Source organism: Myotis myotis, unplaced genomic scaffold (genome assembly GCF_014108235.1).
Source record: "Myotis myotis isolate mMyoMyo1 unplaced genomic scaffold, mMyoMyo1.p scaffold_m19_p_17, whole genome shotgun sequence".
Classification (NCBI taxonomy): Eukaryota; Metazoa; Chordata; class Mammalia; order Chiroptera; family Vespertilionidae; genus Myotis; species Myotis myotis.
This window is the reverse complement of record NW_023416321.1, coordinates 33,739,053-33,765,914: the sequence shown is the minus strand read 5'-3', so window position 1 is coordinate 33,765,914 and position 26,862 is coordinate 33,739,053. Positions and strand designations below refer to the sequence as shown.

The 26,862-nt window shown below is 54.9% G+C and overlaps 1 protein-coding gene across 8 annotated transcripts in view; it reads right to left on the bottom strand.

Moving 5' to 3' along the window:
- ABR (ABR activator of RhoGEF and GTPase) overlaps nucleotides 1-26,862 on the bottom strand; it is a 185,315-nt gene that overhangs the window by 80,639 nt on the left and 77,814 nt on the right. For 6 of the 8 annotated variants that reach the window (XM_036340902.1, XM_036340901.1, XM_036340900.1 and 3 more), the window contains exon 2: nucleotides 20,705-20,892. In XM_036340902.1, coding sequence (XP_036196795.1) covers nucleotides 20,705-20,892 — 188 coding nt within the window. Of the gene's footprint in view, nucleotides 1-3,740; nucleotides 4,510-20,704; nucleotides 20,893-26,862 lie in introns of those variants that run through there. The other 2 variants (XM_036340905.1, XM_036340906.1) reach the window with 2 other exon arrangements.

Sequence of the window (26,862 nt, the reverse complement as noted above, 5' to 3'; positions counted from 1 at the left end):
CAGCCCCTGAAGGTTTCGTTCTAGGCCAAGCCAAGCCAGTCTGTCCAGGAGCTGTGATCTCCTCCAAGACAGCAATGAGGACTGAAAGGCACAGCTAGCTGCCTGTGAGTCAGAACCGTAGGCCAAGCGGCTCCACACCCGCAGAGTTCCGCTCATGGACCACGCTAGTTTGCAAGGAGCACCCAGAGGGGTCTGCTCAGAGCAGGTGCCACTGCGCTTAGGAGCTGGGTCCCTGCCACGCGTCCGCCCCAGGCCGGCCAGCCCTTCTCTGGGTTGAGCCGATGCAGGGACACCCACTACTCCCTCTCCTCTCCTCAGCGCTAGGTACCGGGGAGGTGTCTGTCAGCAAATTCCTCAGCAGAATAAAGAGCAGAGAGGACAGGGGCAACTGCTGGGGGACAGACGAAACCCACAGCCCACCCTCCTAAGGGAGGATCCCCGAAATCCTGGGCTCCCAGGTGTCTGAAGCTTTTGGCAGGCCCCTGGGATCCAGCCATGTTTCCAAACCTCGGCTGTTCCTATCCCACCTTTGCGGTTGTGTTCCACTCACATGCCCCCTGCACTATTATTTACTTAACATTGTTCTTTCTGACTGGCTTCTTAACAGCACAGCCTTATCCCATGTATGACATGTGAAATCACAGGAAAGATGTACAAATTATCTTCTCCCTACCATACATTAAAATACCTACCTAACTGTTCAAAGTGCAAAATACACATCCAGGCGCCACCTAAAATCATCATATATGTGGCCCCCACTTGGGGAAACATCCAAGTGGGGGCCACAGGTACGGCCATCACTGCCCGGGAGGGAGAAGAGACCTGGGCAGATGACACAGAGATCCACGCATTTCAGACAATCCCTTAAAAATCGGCACAGAATAACACCTGAGGGGTTGATCTGCATTATAAAAGGATTTTGATTCCTGGCAAATGAGTTCCCTTAAATGGCAGCATTTATATCACAAGGACCCCATTAGCCCTCTGTGCCTTTAAATAGAATTGTATCAAAGACTTTTGGAAAGTATGCCACACTTTACAGCTGGGAGGTGACGTAGCCATCAGTATTCCCATTATTATTCGTTTACAGATCATTAACTCCTCAAAGGGAAGGGTGGGCTGAAAGACACGGACACCCCCCCCCACCCCCGACCCCCCCCCACCCCCCCCCCCCCCCCCACCCCCCCGCTCTGGAGAAAATCGATACCGTCTCCACATCTGTCCCCTAAGAAGATTAAGTTTCTTGGAAATCACACTGAAAACAGGATTGATTTATAGGCCTGGCATCTGGACACATGCTCAAGGAACATGACAACTATTTAAGGTAAGTACTCCTGAAGCAAAGTAATAGAAAAGAGAGAAGTGTCTTGGATTCCTACCAGCGGCTGAAAAGAGTCGATCTTGCAAGAGCGTGCCAGGACGGTCCACAGCCCCGGGCCGGAGCGCACACTCCAGAAACGCCCCTTGACCACACACGTGCACCCAGTCCGATCCTGACTCAACTAGAAGTGATCTCGCCTCTGAATTTAGTCCCTTTTACCAGCACCCTTCTCATGGGCCCCGACTACTTTCTCATTGTACTGCTGTCATCTGTACACTTGCCCCCTAACCCTGAACTGCGAGCTGAGTTCATCTCATCTCCTTGCTCATCTCATCTTCTCCCCGGGCCAGAAAGTGCTTTGAATAGAACACAACCTGACCGTGTTTGCTGAATGAGTCGATGAGCTTTCTCACCATCTCTCTCCAGCCACCCACCCTGCTTGTCTTCTCTCTCTAATGACAGCCTGGCCTGGCCAGGAGGAAGGCATCCTAGAGGCGTTCAGGATGAGACAAGAAGCCTGGAAACCCCCAATACTCGTGAGAGGCCCCCTCCCCCATGCGGGAGCCAAGTCCAGAACACCGAGGCAGCAGGGCAGAGGGGGAGACTCACAGGGAGCGCGGAGGCGCGGCGTTTTGAGCGTGAGATGTGCCCAGGACCTCTTGGTACCCATGTGCTGTCTCTTTATAACACCTCTGAGATGGAACAAGGCCAGGCACATGGTACACCCTTTGCAAGCCCCATCGAGCCTCGCTCATTCCACACATTCACTGGGCACCAGCCAAGCACCAAGCACTGCACAGCATTCCACGGCAAATAGCACGTGGCCCTTGCCCTCAAGAATAGGACAGAGGAGGCAGATGTCTCAAGTTCCAAGCAGAATGAAATACGGGCTGCGACTCAGGTATAAGCCAGAGTCCGGAGTAAGGGTGGACCCATATGGCAGCATATCAGCAGATCCCATCTGTGCTGGGAAGGGTTTCTCAGAGACGGTCCATTAGGAACCCCACACTCTATGTTCTTGGTTTATAATCACACTTTTCCCATCCTGCTTCTGGTGGGGAGGCTGGTCAGACCCTAAATACAGAGGCTTTCATGGGCCCAACGAGGAACATGACTTACCCCCCAGGCCTCGGAGCTGGCTCCAGAAGAGAGCCGGGGTGGGGCACCAGCCACCACCCATTACAGCTCCTCACTGCTCTGCACCCAGGCCTCCAGCTACGCTCCACCCTTCAGCCATCTACCTTGGGCTGCAGTCTATTTTTACCTCCATTAGCTGCTCCTGGAAGCACACTGTAGCGTGGGTGGGGCAGGGCTGTGATCCCATCTTACAGGAGGGACACGAGGTCCAGAGAGGCTCGGGACAGCCTCCTGCCCACAGCAGCGCTCTGTGCGCCTTGCCCTTGGGGTGCCGTGTAGCCTGGGGCCCACAGATAGATGGGAGCTCTATTTTCCGGCAGCCTGGCTTGCAGTCTAAGAACTCGCAGCCATCCTTTCTAACTGGCCTCCTTTCCGGCCACAGAGCAGCGAGGAGGTGAGCAAAAGGCTGAGGTTAAAGCTCTCAGGAGTGGGCTTAGGGGAAAGAAAGGAAGACGGTCTGCGTGCCAGGCCTCAGGCAACACAGGTGTGGCTTCTAGAGGGAGCCCTGCCCTGGGGCGGAGGTGCAGAGCAGGGGAGATGCAGCCACGCCCCTCCTGCTCTGGCTTCAGGGCAGCTTCTCTGACAGGACCCGGCAATGGCTGCCAAGGGTGCCCACAGCCCGAGTGGGTGGGCTGGGGTCCAGCAGATGCTTCCCGCCGCTGCCGCCTTAGGAAGAGTGCCTACCCCCCTGGCTTCTGCCTCCGAGCCTGCTGTCACCTTCCCCCTCTTCACAACTCCAAGCCTCTTCCCTCAAGGAAGCTCACTGACCTCTGGTGCTCCCTCTCCCTCCCTCCAAATGCTCTCTTGCCTGAAGCCCAGACTCACCAAGTCTCCTTGCTAGAAAGAGAGTGGCCCCCTTGGCCTGAACTTCCCACGTGCACTTATCCCACTGTTGCCATGGAAACAATGAATTAAGGCCTCCCGGTTTCAAGTCAGCCAGCTCCTCCGGGGCAGCAGGCTCACACCGCTGCCATGCCCTGCCAGGTGACTCATGTCACCGCCAGTGAAAGCCCCAGCACAGCTGGCCGGGGTAAAGCCAGCGGCCACTCCCCCCGAGGACAACTGGTCCAGGGGAGGAGGCAGGCACAGCACCTCTCCCCCAGGAGCAGCTGCCGACTGCACAGCCCCTCTCAGCCCCTCGCAGGCATGCGCCAGTTCCTCTGGAGCCGAGCGAGGTCTGTGCACCAATCAGCCATTTCTGCCCGCACACAGCTTCGGCGGTTGAGAGCTGCTCGCCCTGCCCCCTCCCTCCACAAGCATCCAGGGCGTGTCACACTCCCACCTTCACAGCCATCAAGAAGGGGGACCCTGAGCCAGGGCTGGTCGGGGTTCCCAGCTCGCATTCCTCCAGGAGAAACACATCTTCATCCTCCAGAACCTTGTCCAAAAGGCCTATTGCCTCCTCTTCCTCTTCCATGGCAGCCGGAGCCGCGGAGGGCAAACAGGAAGCAGGGTCCAGGCAGCAGTAGTAGCAGCAGCAGCGGCAGCCGTCGCCGCCGCCGCCCCGGAGGGAGGCAGGCGCGCAGGGAGGGGAAGAGCGTGCAGGGCAGGCCTAAACCAGCATGCTGGCCGCCCCGCAGTCCGCCCTGGCACCTGGCCACCGGCTCCCGATGAAAGGCTCCATTATGCACCTTTTCCTGCAGCCGCGTCCCAGCCCTCCGGAGCGCGCGCGTCCCGCCCCGAGAAAGGGGAAACGGGTCCTCGGGGGCAGCCCCGTGGGCCTCGGCCGCCTCCCGGCGGGGCTCCCCGCCGCCGCGATGTCAGGGCTGTCAGTGGAGGAAGGCGCGCGGGCGGAGCGGGAGGCGCCCCTGCGCGGCCGCCGGGCCCTTCCTGCTGTGCGCGCGGGCCGGGCGCAGGCGGGGCCCCGCGCTCCTCGGCCGCCGCTCGCGAGGTCGGTCCCGGCGCCCCGCCGCCGCCGGCCCCGGCGATCCCGCCCTTTCTGGGCTCCGAGGTCCGCGTTGGCTCTGAATACACAGGAAATGCACAACTTGACTTGCGAGGTGGAGCCGTTCCCTCTGTGGTCACCGGGGCAGGAGGCTGGCGGAGGCTTCTGGAGCGCGGAGGAGGGGCGAGGAGGCCGCAGACGGGCCGGGCGCAAGGGGAGGTCGGCTTCCCAGCGACAGGCTTTATTTACAGCCCCTCTCCGGGGCCGGGCGGGAGCCGGCGGGGGGAGGAGCGCGGGAGCAGCTGCCCGCACAGCCTCGCGGCCCGCCCGGCCCACTGCAGCGTCACCTTGGATCCCCAGAAGCCCGAGTCCCCTTCTCACCTCGGCCTCAGGCCCTGACACCTTTGCAGAGGTGAGGCGGAGGCCCGGTGAGAAACCAGCTTCCAGCCCCACCTCGAGCTGGGGGAACAAGGCTTGGTGCAAAGGCCTGACCTGCCTCGCTGCAACCAGCGGAAGCATAAGTGCCAGCCGGTCTGCAGCAGGGGCCACCGGGACAGCGGGAGGGGCCCCCTCCCCTACTCACAGATGCTGCTGAGATCAGCATTCCACCTCTTGGGGCTCTTTTCCCTCAAGAGGGGCCTTGGGCCCTAGCCGGTTTGGCTCAGTGGATAGAGCGTTGGCCTGTGGACTTAAGGGTCCAGGGTTCGATTCTGGCCAAGGGCACATGCCCAGGTTGCGGGCTCAATCTCCATGCAGTAGGGGGCGTGCAGGAGGCAGCCGATCAGTGATTCTTATCATTGATGTTTCTATCTCTCTCCCTTTTCTCTTCCTCTCTGAAATTAAAAAAAAAAAGGGAGGGGCCTCGGCCCAATAGAGCCAGCACCACAGGAGAGGGTGATCCAGGACAGGGAACATGGCCAATCCTGGCCTCCCCCTACCCGCTGTTTCCCTTGGCTGCTGCAACAGTTACAAGGGCTGAATCCATCTGGAGGGTAAAGGGCACATTCTGGTTCCCTAGCCTGGACTCAGAGGTGGTACACCCACCCACTCTCATGGGGGAGGAGTTTTGGGCAGGACCCTGAAGAACTCTTTCACAACACAACACCTAGGGCAAAGGTTGCAAACTCCAGCACCCATGATGGTGTAGATAAGAGCACCGCAATAGTGTAGATAAGATCAATCAGCAAAACGAGCCAGGTGGGGGCCAGGTGAACTGAAGAAATCGCCACTCAGCTCCAGTCCACCTGATGGCTGCCGCGGGCCAGGCAGGCTCAAGGCTGCCCCATCTTGGATTGCTAAGAGAAGCTGGAACTCTGGATTCTTAGGTGGTATCTCTCGGTTTTAAAATGATGACAGGTAAATTGCATTTATAAAACACCACAGTGCGGTCAATAATATTGTAGTAACTATGAATGGTGCCAGGTGGGTACTGGAAATATCGGGGGAATACTTTGTAAAGTATATGATTGTCTAACCACTGGGCTGCACACCTGAAACCAAGACAAAATAATACTGAAAGTAAACTAATTTAAGCCCTAGCCGGTTTGGCTCAGCGGATAGAGCGTTGGTCTGGGGACTGAAGGGTCCCGGGTTCGATTCTGGTCAAGGACACATGCCCAGTTGTGGGCTCGATCCCCAGTAGGAGGCAGCCGATCAATGATTCTCCCTCATCATTGATGTTCCTATCTCTCTCTTCCTCTCTGAAATCAATAAAAAAATATTCATAAAAGAAAGGTAAACTAATTAAAAAAAAAATAAACATGGTGTGGTCTAAATGAAACGCGTATCTGTGCCCTGAAGCAGGCCCACGGACAAGGTTGCTGCCTTCTTGCAGCTGGTTGTTTCTTTGAGAGACGGTTGGGAGGGGAGGACAGGGATTCCCTGAATATTCCTTCTGTCCCCTTTCCTCATTGGAAACAAATTCAGCTTCACACACTACCAACCCACCGCTCATCTTTGTAAACCTGTGCAATAGGTGCCACCAACTACGTCAGTGATGGCGAACCTTTTGAGCTCGGCGTGTCGGCATTTTGAAAAACCCTAACTTAACTCTGGTGCCGTGTCACATATAGAAAATTTTTGATATTTATTTTATATATTTAAATGCCATTTAACAAAGAAAAATCAACCAAAAAAATGAGTTCACGTGTCACCTCTGACACGCGTGTCATAGGTTCGCCATCACTGAACTAGGTAGATCAAGCGAAAACTCAAGATTCTGGGTGGTGAGCGCCGAAGCTCCAGCCCCGTTCAAGCCTCCCACCCCATCTCCCACCAGCCCCTCAAGCATATCTCCAGCCAGGGATTCCCTTGTAATCTTCCTGATGCTCCCAGCTCACCATTCTCTCTCTCTCCCAGTACACAGCTGCCAGGACCAGCCACTGTGGCTCTTAATGATACCGTGTCTGAGCTATCCATCAATTTCATATTTGTGTCTACCACCAGCCTCCTGCTGCACAGGTCACATCCCCGTCAGGTGGCAACTGTGTGGCCACAGGGGGAAGAGTCAGACCCTTTGGAACTCATATGGAAATGCATCCCAACGGAGGGGGAAACGTGTACCATCCTTGGCCCACCTGGTGTCCTCTCCTTTCCAGTGGGCACCTCGGCTGAACACAGGGCCCCTGGCTGAGCCTCCAAGCTGGGTGGAGGGTTGAGGAGGAGAGAGGAGGGAAAAAGAAATGAATGGGCATGATTTCTTCTCCCACCTCCCCCCGCCCCCCACCAAGGTCTGTGGATGCTCTAAGCCAGTAGTTCTCAACCTGTGGGTCAGGACCCCTTTGGCGGTAGAACAACCCTTTCACAGGGTTCGCCTAAGACCATCCTCCATATCAGATATTTACATACGATTCATAACAGTAGCAACATTACAGTTATGCAGTAGCAACGAAAATAATTTTATGGTTGGGTCACCACATGAGGAACTGTATTGAAAGGGCCAAAAGGTTGAGAATCACTGCTAAGCTCTTGTGGGGGGGGACCTCCTGGCATTCTATTAGAGCAGAGAACCTGTCCTCATCATTGACAGGCTCCTCCCTGTCACCAAAGCTGAAATGCATGGGATTGGGGGTAGCTCTCTGGGCCCTCAGGGCTGACAGGACTCCACAGAGGCACACCCACCCCATGCCCCGCCCTCTCTCTCACTCACTGGTTTTCCCCAGGCCCTGCCCTAGCGGGTTATAAATAGCCAGGCACATGTGAAGGGCCCTTTCAGCCACAAGTCCTCATTTGGTTTGGGTGGATGAGGCTATTCCCAGAGCCTGGGAACAACCAGGCCTGGCATTCCCCAGGACACACGTGTGCCAGCCCAGGGCCCTGTGCCACAGTGTCTGACTCCCATCCCACATGCTCCAATGCATGGCAGGGGCTGCGCCTGTGGTCAGACAAGCAGGTGGCCTGGGAGAAGGGCCTCCTGTGTCCCAAGGGCCCTCCTGTGTCCCTTCCCTCACCCAGGGGAGCATGCTGTGCCCTGGGAAGTCTCCCAGAGCAGCGGTCGCCAACCTTTCGGACCTCGCGGACCACCAGTGGCCTGCGGACCACCAGTTGGCGACCACTGTCCTAGAGTACCCTCATCTCCATTCCCATGTCCCTACTCAGCATGGTGAGATGATAGCCACTTCTTCCCCTAACCCTGAGACCTCTCCGAAGCTGCTCCTGAATATCCATGGCATTTCTTGCCACCCCATCCCCGTCGGCTGGAAATTCCAATGAGTAACTAGAATGCCCTTCCAGCTCCACCGGGCACACAGACTCCACTCAGATGCCCTCAGTCTGCCCCCCCCCCCCCCCCCCGCCCCATGGAGGGGAAGTGACTCACAAGTCCCAGTGATGTTCCCTCCCTCTCCCCTGCAAATGCCCAGAGCCAGCCTGGACCTGAGCTTCCTCCCTGGCTCCCTTTCCTCCACCCCAGAGCAGCAGCCGCTCCAAAGGCCCCTAAATTGCCTTTTTCCAAAATCAGAGGCCCCCCTCTCTAGCCCTCTGTAGTCAGGACATTCTCAAATCCCTCTGCTTCCATGGCTGGCCACACAGATCCTTCTCTCTCCTGCCTCCTGCACGTGGGGTCACCCACTCAGGGCCCAGGCCTCAGTCCTCTGCTCTGCCCTCAGGGAACTCATCCCTTTTCATTTCGAGGCCATTGCCAGTCCTTCACCATCGGCACCTCCAGCAGCTTGCTCAGCTCCGAATGTGGTATCTGTGCTGTTCGGCTGGATCTCCTCCCTTGGCAGTCCCGTCCACGCCCCTCAGCTCCACAGAGCCAGACCGACCGGCCCCTCCCCCCCGACACCAGCTTCCCCTTCTGGCTTCACTTCTGTTGGCAAGGCCGCCATTAGGCCCTCTCCTTCCTTCCCTCAGGCCCCACATCCCTTTTATCCAGTCCCTTTGGTTCTTCCTTCTTTTCTTGTCATTTTTAAAAGACATTTAATTGATTTTTTAGGGAGAGAGAAACATCAATGTGAGAGCAAAACATCAATTGGCTGCCTCCTGCTCGCTCCCGACCAGGGATCAAGCCCCAAACCCAGACATGTGCCCTGACTGGAATCGAACTGGCAACCTTTCAGTGCACGGGACGGTGCACAACCAACTGAGCCACACTGGCCAGGGCCTTCCTCCTTTTCCTTGTCCGAAGCCGCCACCCAAATCAAGGTTTGCAGCATCTCACACCTGTACAAGCACAGTGATACCCCATTCTGACTCCTGTTCTTGCCTGTCCTTCTATCGGTTCACTCATTCGCTCACTCACGCCCAGAGAGAAGGCCTGGCATCACAAACACTCAAGTCTGGGAGACACGAGCCCCGCCATTAGAGTGCTCTCACCCTTGGTGGGTGACGGGGCATGGGGACAGGCGCAAACAAGGCAGCTTCTCACTAATCAACACAGTGGGGACGTGGGTCAAAGGTCAAAGGCACAAAACCTGGCCAAGAGGAAAAGCTGCCCAGGAGAGTGGCTTCTGAGCAGCATCTTGAAAGGAGGGGAGCGGGCGGGGGGGGGGGGGGGGTGGTCCAGGCAAAGGGAGGAGGATGAGAAAGGAAAAGGTTTTGAGGGAAACCAGGAAGCTCAGCTGACAGACGAGAACAGGGGCAGGCGATGCACTTGGGAGAAGTGGCTAGATCTACACCGTGGAGAGCGAGGGGTGTGGACTCCCCCATGGGCATTCACCAAGCCCACACACTCTTCTCTTTTTTAGAAATAGATTTGTATTGATTTCAGAGAGGAAGGGAGAGGGAGAGGGAGACAGAAACATCAATGATGAGAGAGAATCATTGTTCAGCTGCCTCCCGCATGCCCCACACTGGGGATGGAGCCCGCAACCCGGCCACGTGCCCTGACCGGGAATCGAACTGTGACCTCCTGGTCCATAGGTCGATGCTCAACCGCTGGGCAAGCCCACACTCTCAAAGCTACCTCAACGCCCTGGCCTTCTCTCCATCCCCTCATTCCCTTACCCACGCCGTCAACAAGGATTTATTAACTGCCTCCTGTGCACCAGGCACTGTGCTAGCATTCAGAACACGCACAAACAGGACATCCCATCTACCTCCACGGAGCCGTCGGTCTCAGGGACAGACTGACACTGTGAGCCCAGGGCCGTGCCAGGGCAGGCATGCCCTCACAGCGCAGCACTGAGGTACAACGCTTCCAGAGAGAATATGTGGAAATACCTATTGTGATTTTAAACGTTCACACCCTCTGACTCAGCAACTCCACTTTAAGGAATTTTCTACAAAAGCATTTCTACAAAGTCGCAAAGATTATGTACAAAGGTGTTCACTGCATTGGTGTTTATACGTGTAAAAGACCGGAAACAGCCCGAATGTCTATCAGAAGGGGACTGGTTAGGTGAACTACATTCATAAAATACTGCATGTAATCATAAAGAAAAAGGAGGTGTATCTTTAATTACTGACATGCAAGATGCCCACTTGTTAAGTAAAGTAAGAACAAATTGCATAACAGTACCAATAGTATAAAATGCAATCTCACTTGACACACACACATACATATATATGTCTATACGTCTATATATGTATATCTATCTATATAATACGTCACATGGAAAAATAAGGAGACACATAAAACATAGAACCAATTCTTAACGGAACTTCTCTTTGTAGGATGGAACTTCAGACTTTCACTTTCTGTATTATATAGTTCTGTAACGTTAGAATTTTCAGTGATGTAATCAGGGAAAATAAAGAAGTTAAAAAAAGAAGTGGGGTAAGGGCTATGGGTGGGAAAGTAGAGTGAGCTCTGGGAGCACAAGACGGGCAGATGAAGCAAAAGGGGGAGTCATGGAAGGCTCTCTGGAGGAGGTGACATTAAAACACACCTAAAAATGATCCGGGGTTAGCCAACCCCGTGGGGGTTGGGAGGCAGCCAGGACAGTGTGAGGCAAAGTGAAATGAGTTCAGTGTGGGTGGTGAGTGTTCATTCATTCATTCATTCATTCAACCAATATTTACTGAGCATCCACCGTGTGCCAGGCACAGTTCTAGGCACTAGAATTTACAATGAGCAAACATTTTGTTACGAAACTGGCAAAGCTTGCAGGGCTCACATTCTCCTTGGGAGGATTGGTCATGAGACCACAGAGTAGGCCGGGGTCAAGTGATCATGTCAGGTAGGGCCCAGACAGTATCACAGCATGACAAAGGGAAGGCATTGCAGGGTTTTAAGCAGGAAGTGACAGGACCATTCTTCAACACGTTTCTGCCGCTGACATCAGATTACTCTTTCTAAAACATTGCTCACCCTGGGCCCAGCAGGAAGCCAAGCCAGGCCAAACAAGGGCAGTGGGGCTCTTGCCTATGACTCAACTGATCCCATTGTTGACAACAACCTCTGCTGCTTGCCATCCCCAAAAAGGACCAGGTACAGTCTCACCTTTGGGCCTTGTCCTGGGCTTGAAGCCCCTTCTCCCTCCCTCCTCTTTGCCTCTCAACTTTCTTGGCAGCTCAAGCCCCACCTCTAGAATTTCTGGAGCTCAGTAAACCCTGGGCCAACGAGAACTGACCTCCATGGGCCAGTGCCAGCGGCAGGCGGAGTTGGCTGCAGCCGCAGTTGGAATCAGACTCATCCACTTCCTGATAACTGCGCTCCTCCCTCTGCCTGCTCTTGCTCTGTGATAGTAGAAGTCATTCCAGAAAGCGTGAAGTAGAGTTCAATTACATGAAGCAAATGTTGAGTATCAGCCGGTACACGACGCTGTTTGTATAGTAAAACAAATACACAAAAACGAAGCCAAAAAACTCCCCTGGATTCTGGATTTGAATCCTCTCTCTGCCTCTTGCCAGCGGTGGGACCCCGGGCAAGTCACTCAAACTCCGTGGGCCTCAGTTCCCTCATCTGCACAACAATTACCGCACCAACGCCAGGGCTGCAGTGCGCACTAGTACACACAGGGCAATACACATGAGCCAAGCCCTCCGGAGGCACCAGCTGTTCTCCTCTTTGGCAGTGGCGGGGGAGCCCAGAAGGGGGAGCCCTAGCCCGCTCCCAGCTACACTTCCCAGCTCTTCCAATGAGCCCAGTCCCCCAGTCACATCGGGCCAAACCTGCAGAGGTTTTCCCACATTCCAGAACTTACACCTTTACCTGGAATGCCCTTCCTGACCAGTGCCCAGGCAGAACACTGCCTACTCTCTGAGGCTGCCTCCTACATGCTCTCCTCCTTGATTCGCCCCACCTGAAGTCACATGACTCCCCCCTCAGACTTGGACTACGTCTCTCAAGGTTGTTGCACAAATGGCCTTGAAATAGAGGAATTGTGTGTCTCTCTCGCTGAATGTGTGTGTGTGCAAACGGGAAAGGGGCAAACCCTGTTCATAAAGAGTCCAGCATCCAGAACCATAAAAAGTAGATGCTTAGCCCTGGCTGCTGTGGCTCCGTTGGTTGAGCATCGTCCCATGCACTGGTTCGATTCCTGCTCAGGGCACATGCTGGGGTTGTGGGCTCGGTCCCTGGTAGGAGGCATGCAAGTGCAACCAATCTTTCTCATTGATGTTTCTCTCCCTCTCCCTTCCTCTCTCTCTAAAATCAATAAAAACATACATACATACACACACACACACACACACACACGCACACACACACAGAGTAGATGCTCAGAAAATACAGGGAAGATTATGGCCAAGTAGAGATGACCCCAGGAGGCTTACAGGGCGAGGCAAAGGGTCTCCCAAGGAGATAATTCAAGGGCCCAGGTTAGGTGGGTGATTCTTATAAAAATATACTAGAGGCCCGGTGCACAAAATTCATGCATGGGGGGTGCGGGGGGTCCCTCAGCTCAGCCCGCACCCTCTCCATTCCGGGACCCTTTGGGGGATGTCCGACTGCTGCAGTTGGACATCCCTCTCACAATCCGGGACCGTTGGCTCCTAACCGCTCACCTGCTTGCCTGCCTGATCGCCCCTAACCACTTTGCCTGCCTGCCTGGTTGCCCCTAACTGCCCTCCCCTGCCGGCCTGGTCACCTCTAACTGCCTTTGCCTCAGCCCCTACCACCATGGCTTTGTCTGGAAGGACATCCAGAAGGATATTCAGAAGATGTCCAGCCTAATTAGCATATTACCCTTTTAGGGCTCCTAGGGCTAAAGGGAACCCGAAGTCACACAGTCCTACCAAAGAGAGAATCTCCTCTCTACCTGGTCACCAGCCTCTGCTTGAATCCTTCCAAGGCCTGGAAGCGGATTACCTATCCCACTGGTAGACAATTCTAACACTTGACATATCATTAACATTTACTCAAATCTTACCTCATGCGAACTCTATTCTTATCCTGTCCTCCAGGGCAATACAGGATCGTTTTCTTTCATTTTAATAGGGCAATACTTTGAGTGCAAGGAGTATAGAAGGGCCTAGAGTAAGCAGTCCCCTCCCATTCCTGCCCAGACACTCTCCCTGCCACGTAGCCCTGCTAGGACTCTGTGACTGCTGGCTCCCCCTTAGCCCTAGGATCCGACATCAACAGAAACTGGTTTCATAGAGACCATCTCGGCAACCAGAATGCCCTGACTTACCTCCCCTGGGAGAGCTTTCACCCTGCCCATCAGCCTCCTGGCGTCACTGCCACTGGATACATGTTTTCTGCGCACCCACCTTCCCCCACTTGGTAAATAACAAATGTCCCTGAAGGACCTTCCCCCCCAGGACTACTCTCCCAGACCCTCACCTTTCTAACCTCCTTCTAGACCAGTGGCCTCAGCCAGGGGTGATTTTGCTCCTGAGGAGACATTTAGCAATGTCTGGAGACATCGGTCGGGTCGTCACAACTGGGGCTCGCTACTGGCTGAGGACAGAGAAGCTGCTGGGCGCCCTGCAATGCACAGGACAAGCTCCCACAGCAAGGCATCACCCGGCCATTCCCAGAGCACAGCCGGCTCTAGACACACTCCGGAAGCAGAACCAGGCCCTGAGGGAGGAGGGAGGAGGGGGAGCATTTACCAGTCAGTGCCAAACAGAGCGGGCCAGCACTTCCCTCCTCCCTCAGCTCACACACCTGGTGGTAAGTCGGTGTCCAGCAAGGTGGGCTTAAAGGGAACACCCTCAGGGGGCCAGGGAGAAGAGAGGGCAGAATATGGCCAAGTGGGAAATGGCTGACGGCAATTCTAACCTCTTTCCAAGCAACGGGGTCTTGGTGCCCTGAAGCCCCACGGTGGCGCCCTCTAGAGGAGGGTCCTTTGCCAGCAGGAATGCCACTGTGAGCAGAGCCACAGGGACTAGAGCAGGGATGGGGAGGGTCCCAGAGCAGCCAGGGCCAGGGCTCCTGAAGAGCTAGGTGCCCACCCAGGGAGCGACTCCGAGGGTGCTCTGGCTGCTCGTGCACCCCCACCTACTAACCAGCTGTGGGACCTTAGCAGGATTGTGCGACATCTTTGCTCCACATAACGTGCAACATGGGGCCATGATGGCGCCTCCCTCACAAGGTTGTGGTGAGGGCTCCATGAGTCGAAACCTATGAAGTGCTCTAACAGTGCCCAGCACTCAGCGAGTGCAATGGGAGAGTTTCTCCTCCTCCTCGCCTTTCTGCACACGGGCAGGAGGGAGGGGCCTGTGTGGCCCCCCAGATAGAAAAAGCCGACAAGAGCATCCTCCACGCGAAAGAAAGCACCGGCACCCCTAGTGGAGACACCAGGTGATGCTGATGGGAAACGGCGAGTCCTGGGGATAGGAGGCAGCCTGCGGGTGGGACGTTCTCTGCCCTTCTGCCCCAGCAGGAGCCCCAGGCCATCCAGCCCGCCACCTGGCGGCTCACCTGTGTGCGGCCAATACCTCGAAGGGCTTTCACAGAGCTTGTGCCAGGGGCATTTCAGCACCTACTGGTGTGACTCCGTGGGCCACTCAGTCGCCCTGCCCCACCCCCGCAGACTCCAGGCCTCAGGGTCGCACGGGTCTGGCTGGGGCCCTTCATACCACAGTGCCTGGGCCCGTGGGAGACCAGCAAACCCTCATGGGATAAACATGACTCTGGAAGCAGCCTGACTGGCAGATGTGAAATACACTCATGAACTATGATCCCCGCACACTGGCGGGCAGGAGAGCCCAGACCGGGAGGCTCCCGGAGGGCCAGGTGTGCTCCACCAGGGAAGACCAGCCCCAGCCAGGGGTGCAGCGGGGGTGGGCCAGAGAGGACAGGGAGGCCCGTGTTCGATGGAGCTGAGGGTCGCCACCAGGGCACTATGTCTCCCTGCTGACCTCCCTCTCAACTCGGACAAGCTAAGGACCCCCCACCCCCCGCCTGAGTCTTAGTTTCCTCATCTACAAACTAAGTGGTTGGCTCCCCAAGTGGTTGGAGGCGTTAGGTGGCACCTGGCACGTAGGGGGAGCCACTTAGCCTCCCCTTTGCAGCGAGGGTCAAAGATCCAGAAAGGGAGAGACGGCGCAAGGCTGCTCAGACAGGAGGTGGCAACCTGAGGACAGTAAGCCTGTCTCCGATTCCAGCAGCAGCTGGAAATGCCGGGAGGCAGGAAGCACACAGGAGCCGCTAACCTCCCCAACCCAGGCCTGGAACACCGAGAGCAAGCAGCCTGGGACCCAATCCCAGAAGCTCCCGCTCTCCGCTCTCCACGGGGCTTCTCCACTCACCTAGGTGCAAACTCCTTGTTTTGTAACCTCAAATCTCAAACCCCAAGTCTTCAGCAGGAACCGAGGGAGGGAAGAGGTCTGCCACAGCTTCATCCCCTAAGCCTGCATCTGCCCTCCCTCCCTCCCTCCCTCCTCCCTGGCCATCCAGGGCTTCTCAGTTCCCTTCCACGGACACAAGGGGAGCACCCCGAGGGGCCCTCCTGGGAGCTGCTGTCGAGAGCCACGGGGATGACCGGGGCAGTAACTGCGTGTTTCCCAGACAGGGAGGGGCCCAGGGATGGGCTGTGAAAGCTTCACAAGGGAGATGGTGTCTGAGCGGACCTGGCAGCACCACACAGACTGCAGCGTCAGAAAGACCGAGTCTCAATGTCTGGCCACGGGCTTGTCTTGGGCAAATTAAGTCCATTCTCTGAGCCTCAGTTTCCTCAACTGTGAAATGAGATCACTGTACCTACCGTATAGGGTTGTGGTTGCCTCAAATGAGGCCACCCATGTAAAAGGCTCAGCGAAAATCTAAGTATTTGTGATGGGAGGAAGAGGAGGAGGAGGAGGAGGAGAAGGGCAGGGAGATGAGAAGGATGACAATGGTGGTCGTTTGGACTCCCCCCATCCTTATCTTTGGATTTTCCTGCAAGTTGGAGTCGGAACCGCTCAGTGCAGCCTTTTATTAGACCCCTTTGGACCTGCCGTGGGTACAACGGGAACTACAGAATGAGTCTGACAGGGAGCAATTCCTAGCTAAGTCGTATGCAGACGCGACAATTCACAAAGCGCTCTGCCTCGGGGGAGCCTCCCAACAGCTGTGTGAGGTCAGGAGGGAGGAAATGCGCAGTATCTTCACTTTACAGATGAGGACAACCGAGCTCAGAGAGGGTGACTGACATCCCTCAGGTCACACAGCCCAGAGGGGCAGCGCGAGACAACGCCCAGCTTTTCTCTCCCCTGTGGCCCCTTTTTACTGCACCTCCCAAGAGGGTAGACTAAGGACTCCACAGCTTGTGTGTGGGGAGCAAGCTTTTCTGAAAGACCATGGTCCTGGCAGCGGGATGGGTTACCCCTCCACCCCCCGCCGTCAGCTGAGCTGGAGAGCCTGCCCCTCCTCCCAGGGCTCACTCTCAGTTGAACTGAACCACCAGTTGTCAGCGGTCTGGCCCTGCAGGAAGCTCTGCTCGGCCTGGGCTTGGGGAGAGTGAGGTACCTGCAAGGCAGGGCTGGGAGTCGGGGGTGCCGCGCAGAAGAGCGAGGCTGCAGGGGAGTGTTGGGGAGTGAAGCGTGTGTGTCCTGCCATCACCACGGAGACCTGGCTTCATCTGGCCACACTGGGCAGGACCGATCCAACCCCAGAAGGGAGGTTGCTAAAGCAGATTCAGTCTGTCTGTCCAGCAAACATTTATCAGACCAGGCCCTTGCTTAGTTCCTGGCTTCCCACTCCTCTAAAAGCCAGTGAGAAAAGTCCAGACACCAAGGACTGAGCACCCACAGTGAGCCGGGCCCAATGCTGCAGGCCTCACCTGAGCTAGCCCAGTGTATCCTCTCAAGTAGTTAGTCTATTAAAAAAATTTTTTAAATTGATTTCAGAAAGGAAGGGTGAGAGAGAGAGAGAGAGAGAGAGAGAGAGAGAGAGAGAGGGAGAAATAGCAATGACAAGAGAATCATTGATCAGCTGCCTCCTACATGCCCTACACTGGGGATCGAGTCCCCAACCCAGGCATGTGCCCCGACCCAGAATTGAACCATGAGCTCCTGGTTCATAGGTTGATGCTCAACTTCTGAGCCACACCGGCCGGGCAGTTAGTCCTATTTAGAGATGAGAAAACGGGGGCTCAGAGGGGCTATGACACTCCTCCAACGTCTCACAGCTAGAGAGACCAGATGTGCATCTATCAGAGCTCGTGTTCCTTCCATTCTCTGGGCTGTTGGAAGAGTCAGACTGTGGTGTTTAATTTTATGTGTCAGCCTGACTGTGCCACGGGTGCCCAGACATTTGAACAAAATTATTCAGCGTGTATCCGTGAGGGTGTTTCTGGGTGAAATTAACATTTGACTTGGGTGACTGAGTACAGCAGACTGCCCTTCCTGATGTGGGTGGGCCTCGTCCAATCCGTTGAAGACCTGAATAGAACTAAAAGGCTGCTGAGTAAGCAGGAACTCATCTTGCCTGACTGTTGAGCTGGGACATGGGTCTTTTTCAGCCTTCAGACTCAGACTGAAACACTGGCTGCTCTTGAGTCTCAAGCCTACTGGCTTTCTAGTCAAAGACCATTGGCTCTGCTGGTTCCAGACTCAGACCTGAACTATACATCAGCTTTCCTGGGTCTCTAGTTTGCTGACTGCAGATCTTATGACTTCTCAGCCGCCGTAACTGAGTGAGCCAATCCTCTATAATAAAACCCTAATATGCAAATCAACCGAATGACAGAACGACTGGTTTCTATGATGTGCACAGACCACCAGGGTGCAGACACTCAATGCAGGACCTGCCTCCTGGTGGTCAGTGTGCTCCCACAGGGGGAGTGCCGCTCAGCCAGAAGCCGGGCTCAGGGCTGGTGAGTGTAGCGATGGTGGCAGGAGGTAAGGAGCGAGGGGTCCCAGACTGCGAGAGCCCCAGACTGCGAGAGGGCGCAGGCCGGGCTGAGGGACACCCTCCCCTCCCCGCCCCCGCCCAGTGCACGAATGTCGTGCACTGGGCCTCTAGTTCCTTATAATAAAAATCTATCTTCTCTCTCTCTCTCTCTCTCTCTCTCTCTCTCTCTCTCTCTCTCTCTCTCTCTCTCGTATTCTGTTGGTTCTGTTTCTCTGGAGAATCCTGATTAACACAAAGACCAAACTTTGGGCTTCTAGGCACAAGGTGAGTGCATATTTGGGTGTGGAATGCCCCACTGCCAGAGGCTAGCTAGAACGATCATCTGATTTGGTCCAAAAGTCCCCTGGATGCCCAAGGCCCCAACAGGAAGCCTGGCCGGGAGGGGACCTGCCTGCCACATGAGCTGAGCCAAGTAGCAGAAACCCTGGCTTGCTTTCTTCTTCTTTTCCCTCTTCACTCTTCTGCTTCCTCCTTATCTTCTCCTTTTTTTACAAAACTGGAACTGCTCCCCAAAGTACGCAAGAGGAGGTTGTCAACTCTCTCCAGCTCCGCAATGTAAACAGCGGTACTTGCTGAGTCCACTAGATGGGGCCAGTGACACAGCAGAAAGGACAACAAATGCAACTCCAGGAGGGAAGGTGGGGAGGCAGGAGGGGCGTTGGGCTGGAATCTCCGATAAGCTCCCCGAGCTAGACAGATGCTCCCACCCCCGTCTTGCATGACTTCCAGCCAATGGTGTGCACCTCAGCCCTCTGGTTCCCAAGCACTGCAGTCAGTTGTCACATAGCATCTCTGGATTTCAAAGTCCTCAAACCAAGTTATTCCCTCGAGAGCCACCAAGCAAAATGGGCAGCCACAAGCTGAAGGAAGTTCCTGCTCAGAGGCCTCAGAGCTCCAGGCAGGGGCCCCTCCCAGGATGCCTGTGATCTCTTTCATGTTCCTGTGACCTGTTTCACGGGAGAGTGAAAGGTACCTGACTGTACCTGACCGTACCTTTCACCAGGGAACCTAAAACTTGATGGACAAGCACTCCTGCCAGGTGGTCCTGTGATGAGGGGAGGAAGCAGGACAGGAAGCGAGGAGGAAGGCAGGGAGGGGAGAAGGAAATGGCAAAGACACTTTTCCTCTTCACAGGTGGCTCTATTTGGCCACACGCTCTCCACTCAGTCAGCATCCCTGGCCCTGGGTTGTGCCCTACAGCAACTCCCCCTGCACCTGCTCACAGTGGGAAATTGGGGTGGAGGGGGAGAGTCTCTGAGCCCTGTTGTAATGAGAGACCTGAAGGCAGCGATGGAAAGCCAGTCTCCCCCTTGCTTTCCCAGGTGGCCTCAGTTCAGGTCCCAGAATACTCCCGTCCACCAGCAGCAAAAATCCTGCCCTCCATGTCCAACATGGTTGTCTCTCACCTACCACCCTTGCTAGGACCACAAAGCGACACACCAGAATGCTGGCCATGGGGGGCCTGGACCTGACCAACATCCTCCCCGGCCCCTCCACCTCCCACCTGCCCCCACCCTTCCCTTCCCAAACTTGCACTGCCTGACAGCCACTGAGCTAGGCCTCCGTTGCCATGGCAACAATGTGGCTTCCCCCAAGTGGGAAGTCGGTTGCCAAGGCCCTTGTTGCCAAAGGCTATAACAGCCACCCCGGCGTGTGAAGAGGGGGGTGAGCTGGCAGAGGGGTGGAGGGTGGCCAAGGGAGGCTGGGAGGAAAGGAAGGGGGGGCGGGTAGAGTCCAGGTAGCCCTCCCTGGCTGGCTGCAGGGTGGGGTGAGCGGTGCTGGGCTTGGTAGGAGGGGAACAAGTATCTCACAGCATCTCAGCGACTGTTCCTTGAGGGCACTAGAGGGAAGAAAGGGGACCCCCCCCCACCAAACACAGCTGAGCAAGCCCTCTCCGCAGCAGGACCAGGCACTCCAAGTGCCCCCCAAATGGAGGAGCGGCTTTGATTCTCCCCAACTTCAGAATACCAGCCCCCAGGAATTTCTGTCTCGTTTGCTCATGTGTCCCAGATGCACGTGCACAAGCTGGGCCCAGAGAGAGCCAGTGCCTGCGGCCAGGAACAGCACTGATTGCAAGGATTGCAAACCTCCACGCATTTCTGTGCCCCGGGGTTTGTCTCGGAGCACAGACTTAATATTCCTTGTGCATGCTTCTCTTCGGAACAGAGCTCCCGTCAGTCCGTCAGTCGGCAAGAGCTGAGGTGGACACCATGAGAGCTCGTTCCCTTCCAGAGGGCTGGCGGGGCCCGTGGACCTCAGCAAATGCTCCTGCAGCAGCTCACTCCACCCCCCCGCCCGCCTTGGGCTGCTGAGCTGGCGTTTGCACATTTACAGCCGGCAGGTCACACATGCAGCCGCTGTCCAGCCCCGGCCCAGAGAGAAAGCCCGTGCCCTCCCCAAGGCCCCGTCCCGCTAGAGGTGCCGGAGGAGAAGCTGGAAGAGGTGAGGGTGTCCAGCAGGCAGGGGAGCAGATGGCTGGTAGAGGCGGCAGGGAGAGCAGCAGGTGCTGTGGGAGGGGAGCCTAGACTGAGCGGCACCAGGACTGGAAAGAGATGGCGAGGGCACCGAAAACAGCCAGTGCCGAATGTCCCCAGCAGCATCCCAAGCAGAGCCTGGCCCAGGACACCCGTGCCTGCCCCCTCCTCCCCCACAGCCCTCTCTTCCCAAACCCAGAAGGAAAAGCAGGTGTACCTACCCCAGGTGCCAGCCCCTCAGGTGGGGTGGGGGAGATGCTGTCCCCGCCGCCGCTCTGGCTGCGGGCGCTGAGCTGGGGCGACATGGTGGGCGACTCGTCGATGTACGGCATGGTCTCCGAGCCCTCGGGGGGCCCCTTCTGCTCCTCATTCCCCTCTGCGTCGTAGTCGTCTGCCCCGTAGCTGAAGTCTGAGACAAGGAACAAGAAAGGCCACTGAGAGTCCTCCACCAGGGCTGCCAGGGACTGGTAGCGCAGTGGGCGCCGGCGGCGGCCCCCGGCTGCCATGCTCCTGGCCGCAGCATCCACGGCCTGGCCCGGGGGGCTGCACAGGGGGCCGGGCCCTCGCGCGGGGCTGGGGAGCGCCAGCAGTTCGGGGGCTGCTGGGAGCCGGGGAGGAGCGGTTGCGCTGTTGCCACCTGCTTAATAGCAAGTCAGCTGCGTATTTGCGTATTTCAAGCTGCTGTTTCCTCTGCCTCCTGCCTAATTCCAAGTCTTAAGAATTAACAGTGGGAGCGGGAGGCAGGACGCTTCCAACTCTCCTCTCTGAGTCACCATTTTGCTTTTTATAGGGAATAAGGAGGTGGGGGCGGGCCAAGCGATGTCACTTCCTGAGCCCTCCTCCTAAGGTTCCACTTGAATGCTGAGCCAGCTCCCTGGGAGAGGGGGCGCAGAGCAGGTTTCGGGGTGGGGCGCTGAGGAATGGCACCCAAGGGAGCCCTAACCCCGTTGAACAAGGCCTCGTGCAGGACGGGGCCCAAGGCTGGCAGAGCGTGGGCGAGAAGGCGGCACCGAGGCCTGGCAGGGACACGATTGAACACAGGCTCCTAAAAGCCAGCTTTTCTACAACTTCAATGCAGGCTTCCTTGGGAGAAGGAGGGAAGAAAAGACTAGGGGAGTCGAGCTGTAACCCCCCCTGGCTGCCAGCACCACTTAGGCTCCAGAGCCCACGCACAGACACCCCCGCCCTGGGGCGCAGGGCAGCACCTCAGAAAGGCCTCTGGTCAAACCCACCACTGGGGGGTCTCTCCTGCGGCAGAGTGAGGGGCCCTCCCACGCGCCCCCTTCCCAGCCCCCGGCCGGGCCTGTCCCATCATCTGCTCAGATCTTTCTTCTTCCGGGATGTGCTCCCTGGCGCCCCAGCTCAGAACTCCTACGGCTCAGGGCCTCCTAGTGGCCCTGTGGATCCTACCCATGTGTCCCTAACCCCCTGGGGCAGGACTGGGTGTCTCAGTCATCACTCTGTGCCCAGCACCCACGGACCGACATGCAGCAGGACCTCGGAAAACGTGAGCGAAGAGAATGAATGAGCAGAGGCACGCACTGCCCCGTCTCAGGTCTGAGGCTTGAGCCAAGTCCTCCACTGGGGCCCACTCCTCTTCCTCGGTCGTAACACCAGCCCCTGGGCAGCCGGCAGCCTGAGAATGGTGTCAACAGGTCACCAGGCGCCTGGCCACAGCCACCCTCAGTGCAATCTGGCCCTTTGGCAGCTGAGAGCTTCCCCAGCCTCGCAGCACCTGTCCCCGCCGACTTCCTCTCCAGTCCCTGTGCTGACAGCCCATTAAGCTGTCAAGAGACATGGCTGTTCTTTTTTTTCCCAGGGTAGGCATGCGTGTGAAGAAGCACAGAACCAAGTGATCCGGCCGCTGAGCTGTGTGTCGGCCACGTACCCGGGGGATAGGCTCCACCGCCCCAGAGGACACAGGGCCTATGTCTGAGGCTGGCGGGGAGTGAGCCAACTCTATTTCCAGGGGGTCGGAGGGAAACAGAGGAGCCACGGCAACCAGTCTGCCTGAGGCTGGTGCCGTGAGGGGGCTGGCTGGCCGCTGAGACCTACTCACTTCGGAAAAGCACAAGGAGGAAATGAAACATCATGTTCACCTGTCATCTCTCCAGGCTGCCCTGTTACTCCTGGAGTCAAGGCCAGGAGTGTTAGTGATGGTGAACCCTGGCCTGGCCAGCAGTTCAGATTCCAGCAGGCCACACTAACCCTCCTATACCCTGACCACTTCCCGGGGGTCACAGGACCAGATCCCTGACTCTCAAGACCTTTCCCAAGGGCAGAGGTAGAAAGGACAATAGAGAAGGTGGCGAGCCCCCACCGCACAGCCTGAAGCTGGCTGGGCCCCAGCAGGGAGGGAAGGTCTCTGCCAGTCTTGCCTCCTGTGTGCACGATTCAGCCTCATCAGAGCGGCATCCAGGCACCTGCATCTCCTGCTCTTCTCACCTCCCAGCCACCTCTGCGAGGCTGCTCTTACTATCCCCAACTTACAGACAAGGTCACAGAGAAGATTTGCCCAGAAAGGATCTGAACCCAGGCCTATCGGTTTATCTCCAGATGCCATCTCTTTCCCTCTGAATATCCCTAACCTTTCAGAGAAATCCTCTATGGCCCTCCTTATCAGGGGAGGCTGACAAAGAGGAACAGGAGAGGTGCACCCTCCATAGATCCCGACAGCCCAGGGTCAGGGCCCAGGAGACCCCCACCAGGAAAAGGGATGCAGGAAAGGCAGAGAAACCAACCGTCAGAGAAGGAAGGAACCCTGGGGAGGTGGGAGGGTGGGAACCTGCCAAGCATGGGCTTCCGTTGACGAGAGGCCACGGATGGGAATGCTGAGTGGCCACCAGGTCTCAAAAGAAAGAAGGCACAGGAGGCTGATGACAACCATTATCCATTCCCTCTCCCGGTAACATAAGTGTCATGATATTTAGGGTGGCCGTGTGCCCAGTGGCTCGCTACAAGACTACTTTTCCTACTGGGATGGGCCATGTGATTAAGTTCTGGCTAAGGAGATGTGTAGAGCTTTGAGAAAGGCTGCTAAAAGAGATTGTTTGGGCTGAAAGGTATGTTTTGTTTGTTTGTTTTTGGTCCTCTTCATACTTCCTCCTTCTGTTGTTAGTTTAGAAAGCATGTTAAACCATGAGGTGATAGAAGCCAGCACTGAAGATAGCTGCATAGAAAGCGAGGAGCCTGGGCCCATGATGGCACAATGAACCACCGTATCACCCCAGGACTGTCTACCTCTGGACTTATTTTACATGACAGAGAAAAAAAAACACCCGTTATCTAAGACACTGCTAATTAGTTTTTATGTTATATGCAGTCAAACCTAATTGTAACTGATCCAGATGGTCTTCCTACTGCCTTCACGTTTCCTTCTAAGTCTCTTTGCCCACCCTTTAAAATTGGTATTCCGGCCCTGGCCGGTGTGGCTCAGTTGGTTGGGCGTTATCCCATACACTGAAAGGTCTCCAGTTCAATTCCTGGTCAGGGCACATGCCAGGGTTTGGGGCTCAATCCCCAGGAGGGGGCATGCAGGAGGCAGCCGATCAATGGTTCTCTCTCATCAATGTTTCTCTCTCCCTCACCCTTCTTCTCTCTCTATAAAATCAATAAAAATATATTTTAAAATTGGTATTCCTTATATATCCTTACAATAGAATAGTGCTCAGCAATGAGACAGACCGCTGATACATGCAACAACAGAAATGTCTTACCGACTCTCACACTCAGTGAAAGATGCCAGACACCAAAGAGCATATCCTGTATGCTTCCACTTACATGAAGTTCCAGAACAGGCAAAACTAATCTATGATTGAAAGAGAGTAAAAATAGCAGTTGCTTCTGGGAGTGGGGGCACGGGGAACTTTCTGGGTGATGGAAATGTTCTGTCTTTTTAAAAAAATATATTTTTATGATTTCAGAGAGGAAGGGAGAGGGAGAGAGAGATAGAAACATCAATGATGAGAGAGTATCATTGATCGGCTGCCTCTGCACGCGCCCTACTGGGGGTCAAGCCCGCAACCCGAGCACGTGCCCTTGACCGGAATCGAACCCGGAACCTTCCAGTCCGCAGACCAATGCTCTATCCACTGAGCCGAACCAGCGAGGGCAGTGTTCTGTACCTTGACAGAGACTTGGGGTACACGGGTGGATTCATTCATCAAACAGTACCCTTAAGATCTGTGCATTTCACTAAATACTGAGCTCTAGCTGATGATATGCATGCTATGTGTTGAAGTCAAGTGCACTGATGTCAGCAACTTACTCCGAAGCACATGCAAAGTAAGATGGGTTGGTGATATTCAGAGGGAGAGATGGGTGTGTGATAAAGCAAGTGCAGAAAAACGGTAATTACAGACTCTGGATGACGGGCACGTGGGTGTTCACTGTACAACTCTTCAAACTTTTCAGTGTGTGTGAAATTGTTCATAATAAAGTAGTGGGGTAATTGGTGATCCCCTGGCGCCTGTCACTCCTACTTTGCTCCCTCTCCCAAATCTAATTTACATTCCAGGGTGAGGTCTGGGTGGCGACCCGTCTCTCTGATTGGTTCCCGAACATCTCTACCTTCTATGCCACATCACCCAGGTGGGAAACCCGGGCGGCATTTCAGATTCTTCCCTCTTCCTGCTCCTCATCTCCCACACCCCGAACTATCCCCACTCCTCACCCTCCTCTCTACCCTCACCAACGCTTACGAGGACAATTCCAACACTCTTTCCGCTGTTCAAAATTTAACAGTTCCCCACTCACTTCAAGGTACAGCCCGAACTCCTCAGTTCAAAACCCTTCATGGTTACTGACTCTACCTTTACAAGGCCATAGTCTGCTGCCCTGTGATATCAGACATCTTCTAGGTCCCTGTAGTGGGTAGAATAATAGGCCCCAAATGTATACGTCTGAATCCTAACCTTGGTACCTGTGAATGTGACTTTATTTGGGAAAAAAGGGTCTTTGCAGGTGTAATTAAGTTAAGGATCTTGAATTGATATTATCCTAGATCTGTGGTCAGCAAGCTGCGGCTTGTGAGCCACATGTGGCTCTTTGGCCCCTTGCGTGTGGCTCTTCCTAAGCCTTAGGAGTACCCTAATTAAGTTAATAACAATGTACCTACCTATATAGTTTAAGTTTAAAAAATTTGGCTCTCAAAAGAAATTTCAATCGTTGTACTGTTGATATTTGGCTCTGTTGACTAATGAGTTTGCCGACCACTGTCCTAGATGAACTCAGTGGGTCCTAAATCTGACGATATGTCCTTATAGGCAACAGAAGGGGCGACAGCACACCCAGAAGGAAGCCATGTGACGGTGGAGGCGGAGACTGCAGTGATGCTGCCAAAGCCAAGGGAAGCATGGAGTCATCAGGCGTTGGAAGAGGCGAGAATCTCCCCGAGAGCCCTGGCTGCGAGCGTGACCCTGCCAACACTGTGATCTTCCAACACTGTGATCTTGGACTCCTGGCCTCCAGACTGTGAGAAAATAAACTCCTGTTGTTTAGGCCACTGAGTTTGTGATTCTTCTTCTTCTTCTTCTTTTTTTTTTTTTATGGCAGCCCTATGAAATTAATACAGTCCCCAAACACACAACACTGTTTCCCTCCTCTGCACCTTCGCACATGTTGTTCCTACACTGGGCACACCCTCCCCAACCCTGTCCACCCGGGGAAATTCTATTGAACCTTCAAGTCCAGCTCAGTTGCATCCTTCTCCTGTGAACCTCCTGTCTCCTGAATATATAAAGCACTTTTGAAAATCAATGAGAAAGTGATGAATACCTCAACTTTCTAAATGAGTTCGAGAAATAAACAGAAAATTAAAAAGAGAACTACAAATGCCCACCGTGTGCGCACACACACACACACACACACACACACACACACAAAGAAAATGAAAACTTCTATTTTTTGCATTTTTTTCTATCAAATCAGTAAGGATTAAAACAAACACTCAGAGCTGCCAGGGAACAGGCACTCTCAGGAACTCCTGGAGGGGATATGTAAGTGCTACAGCTTTTCTGGGACCAATCTGGTAACCGGTATCAAAGCTTTAATAACGTAGACAGCTTTTAACCCAGCAAAATCCAAGACTGTGTCCTAAGAAGCTAACTCTAAATGTACATAAAAAGGTTAAAAGGGTATTTATCACAGGGTTGTTTATGATTGTGAAATATTAAAAACAATCTAAAAGATTAATTATAGGAAATTGGCTGAGTCGATTCTGATATATCTCCAAGAAAGACTTCTATGTAGCCATTACAAATTATATGGATATCTTACTAAGCGAAAAAGGAAGTTAATAATAGTATGTACAGTATGATATTATGTTTTTTGGGGAAAAGTCTGTATGTACATAGAATAAAACCTTCAATGCAACAACACA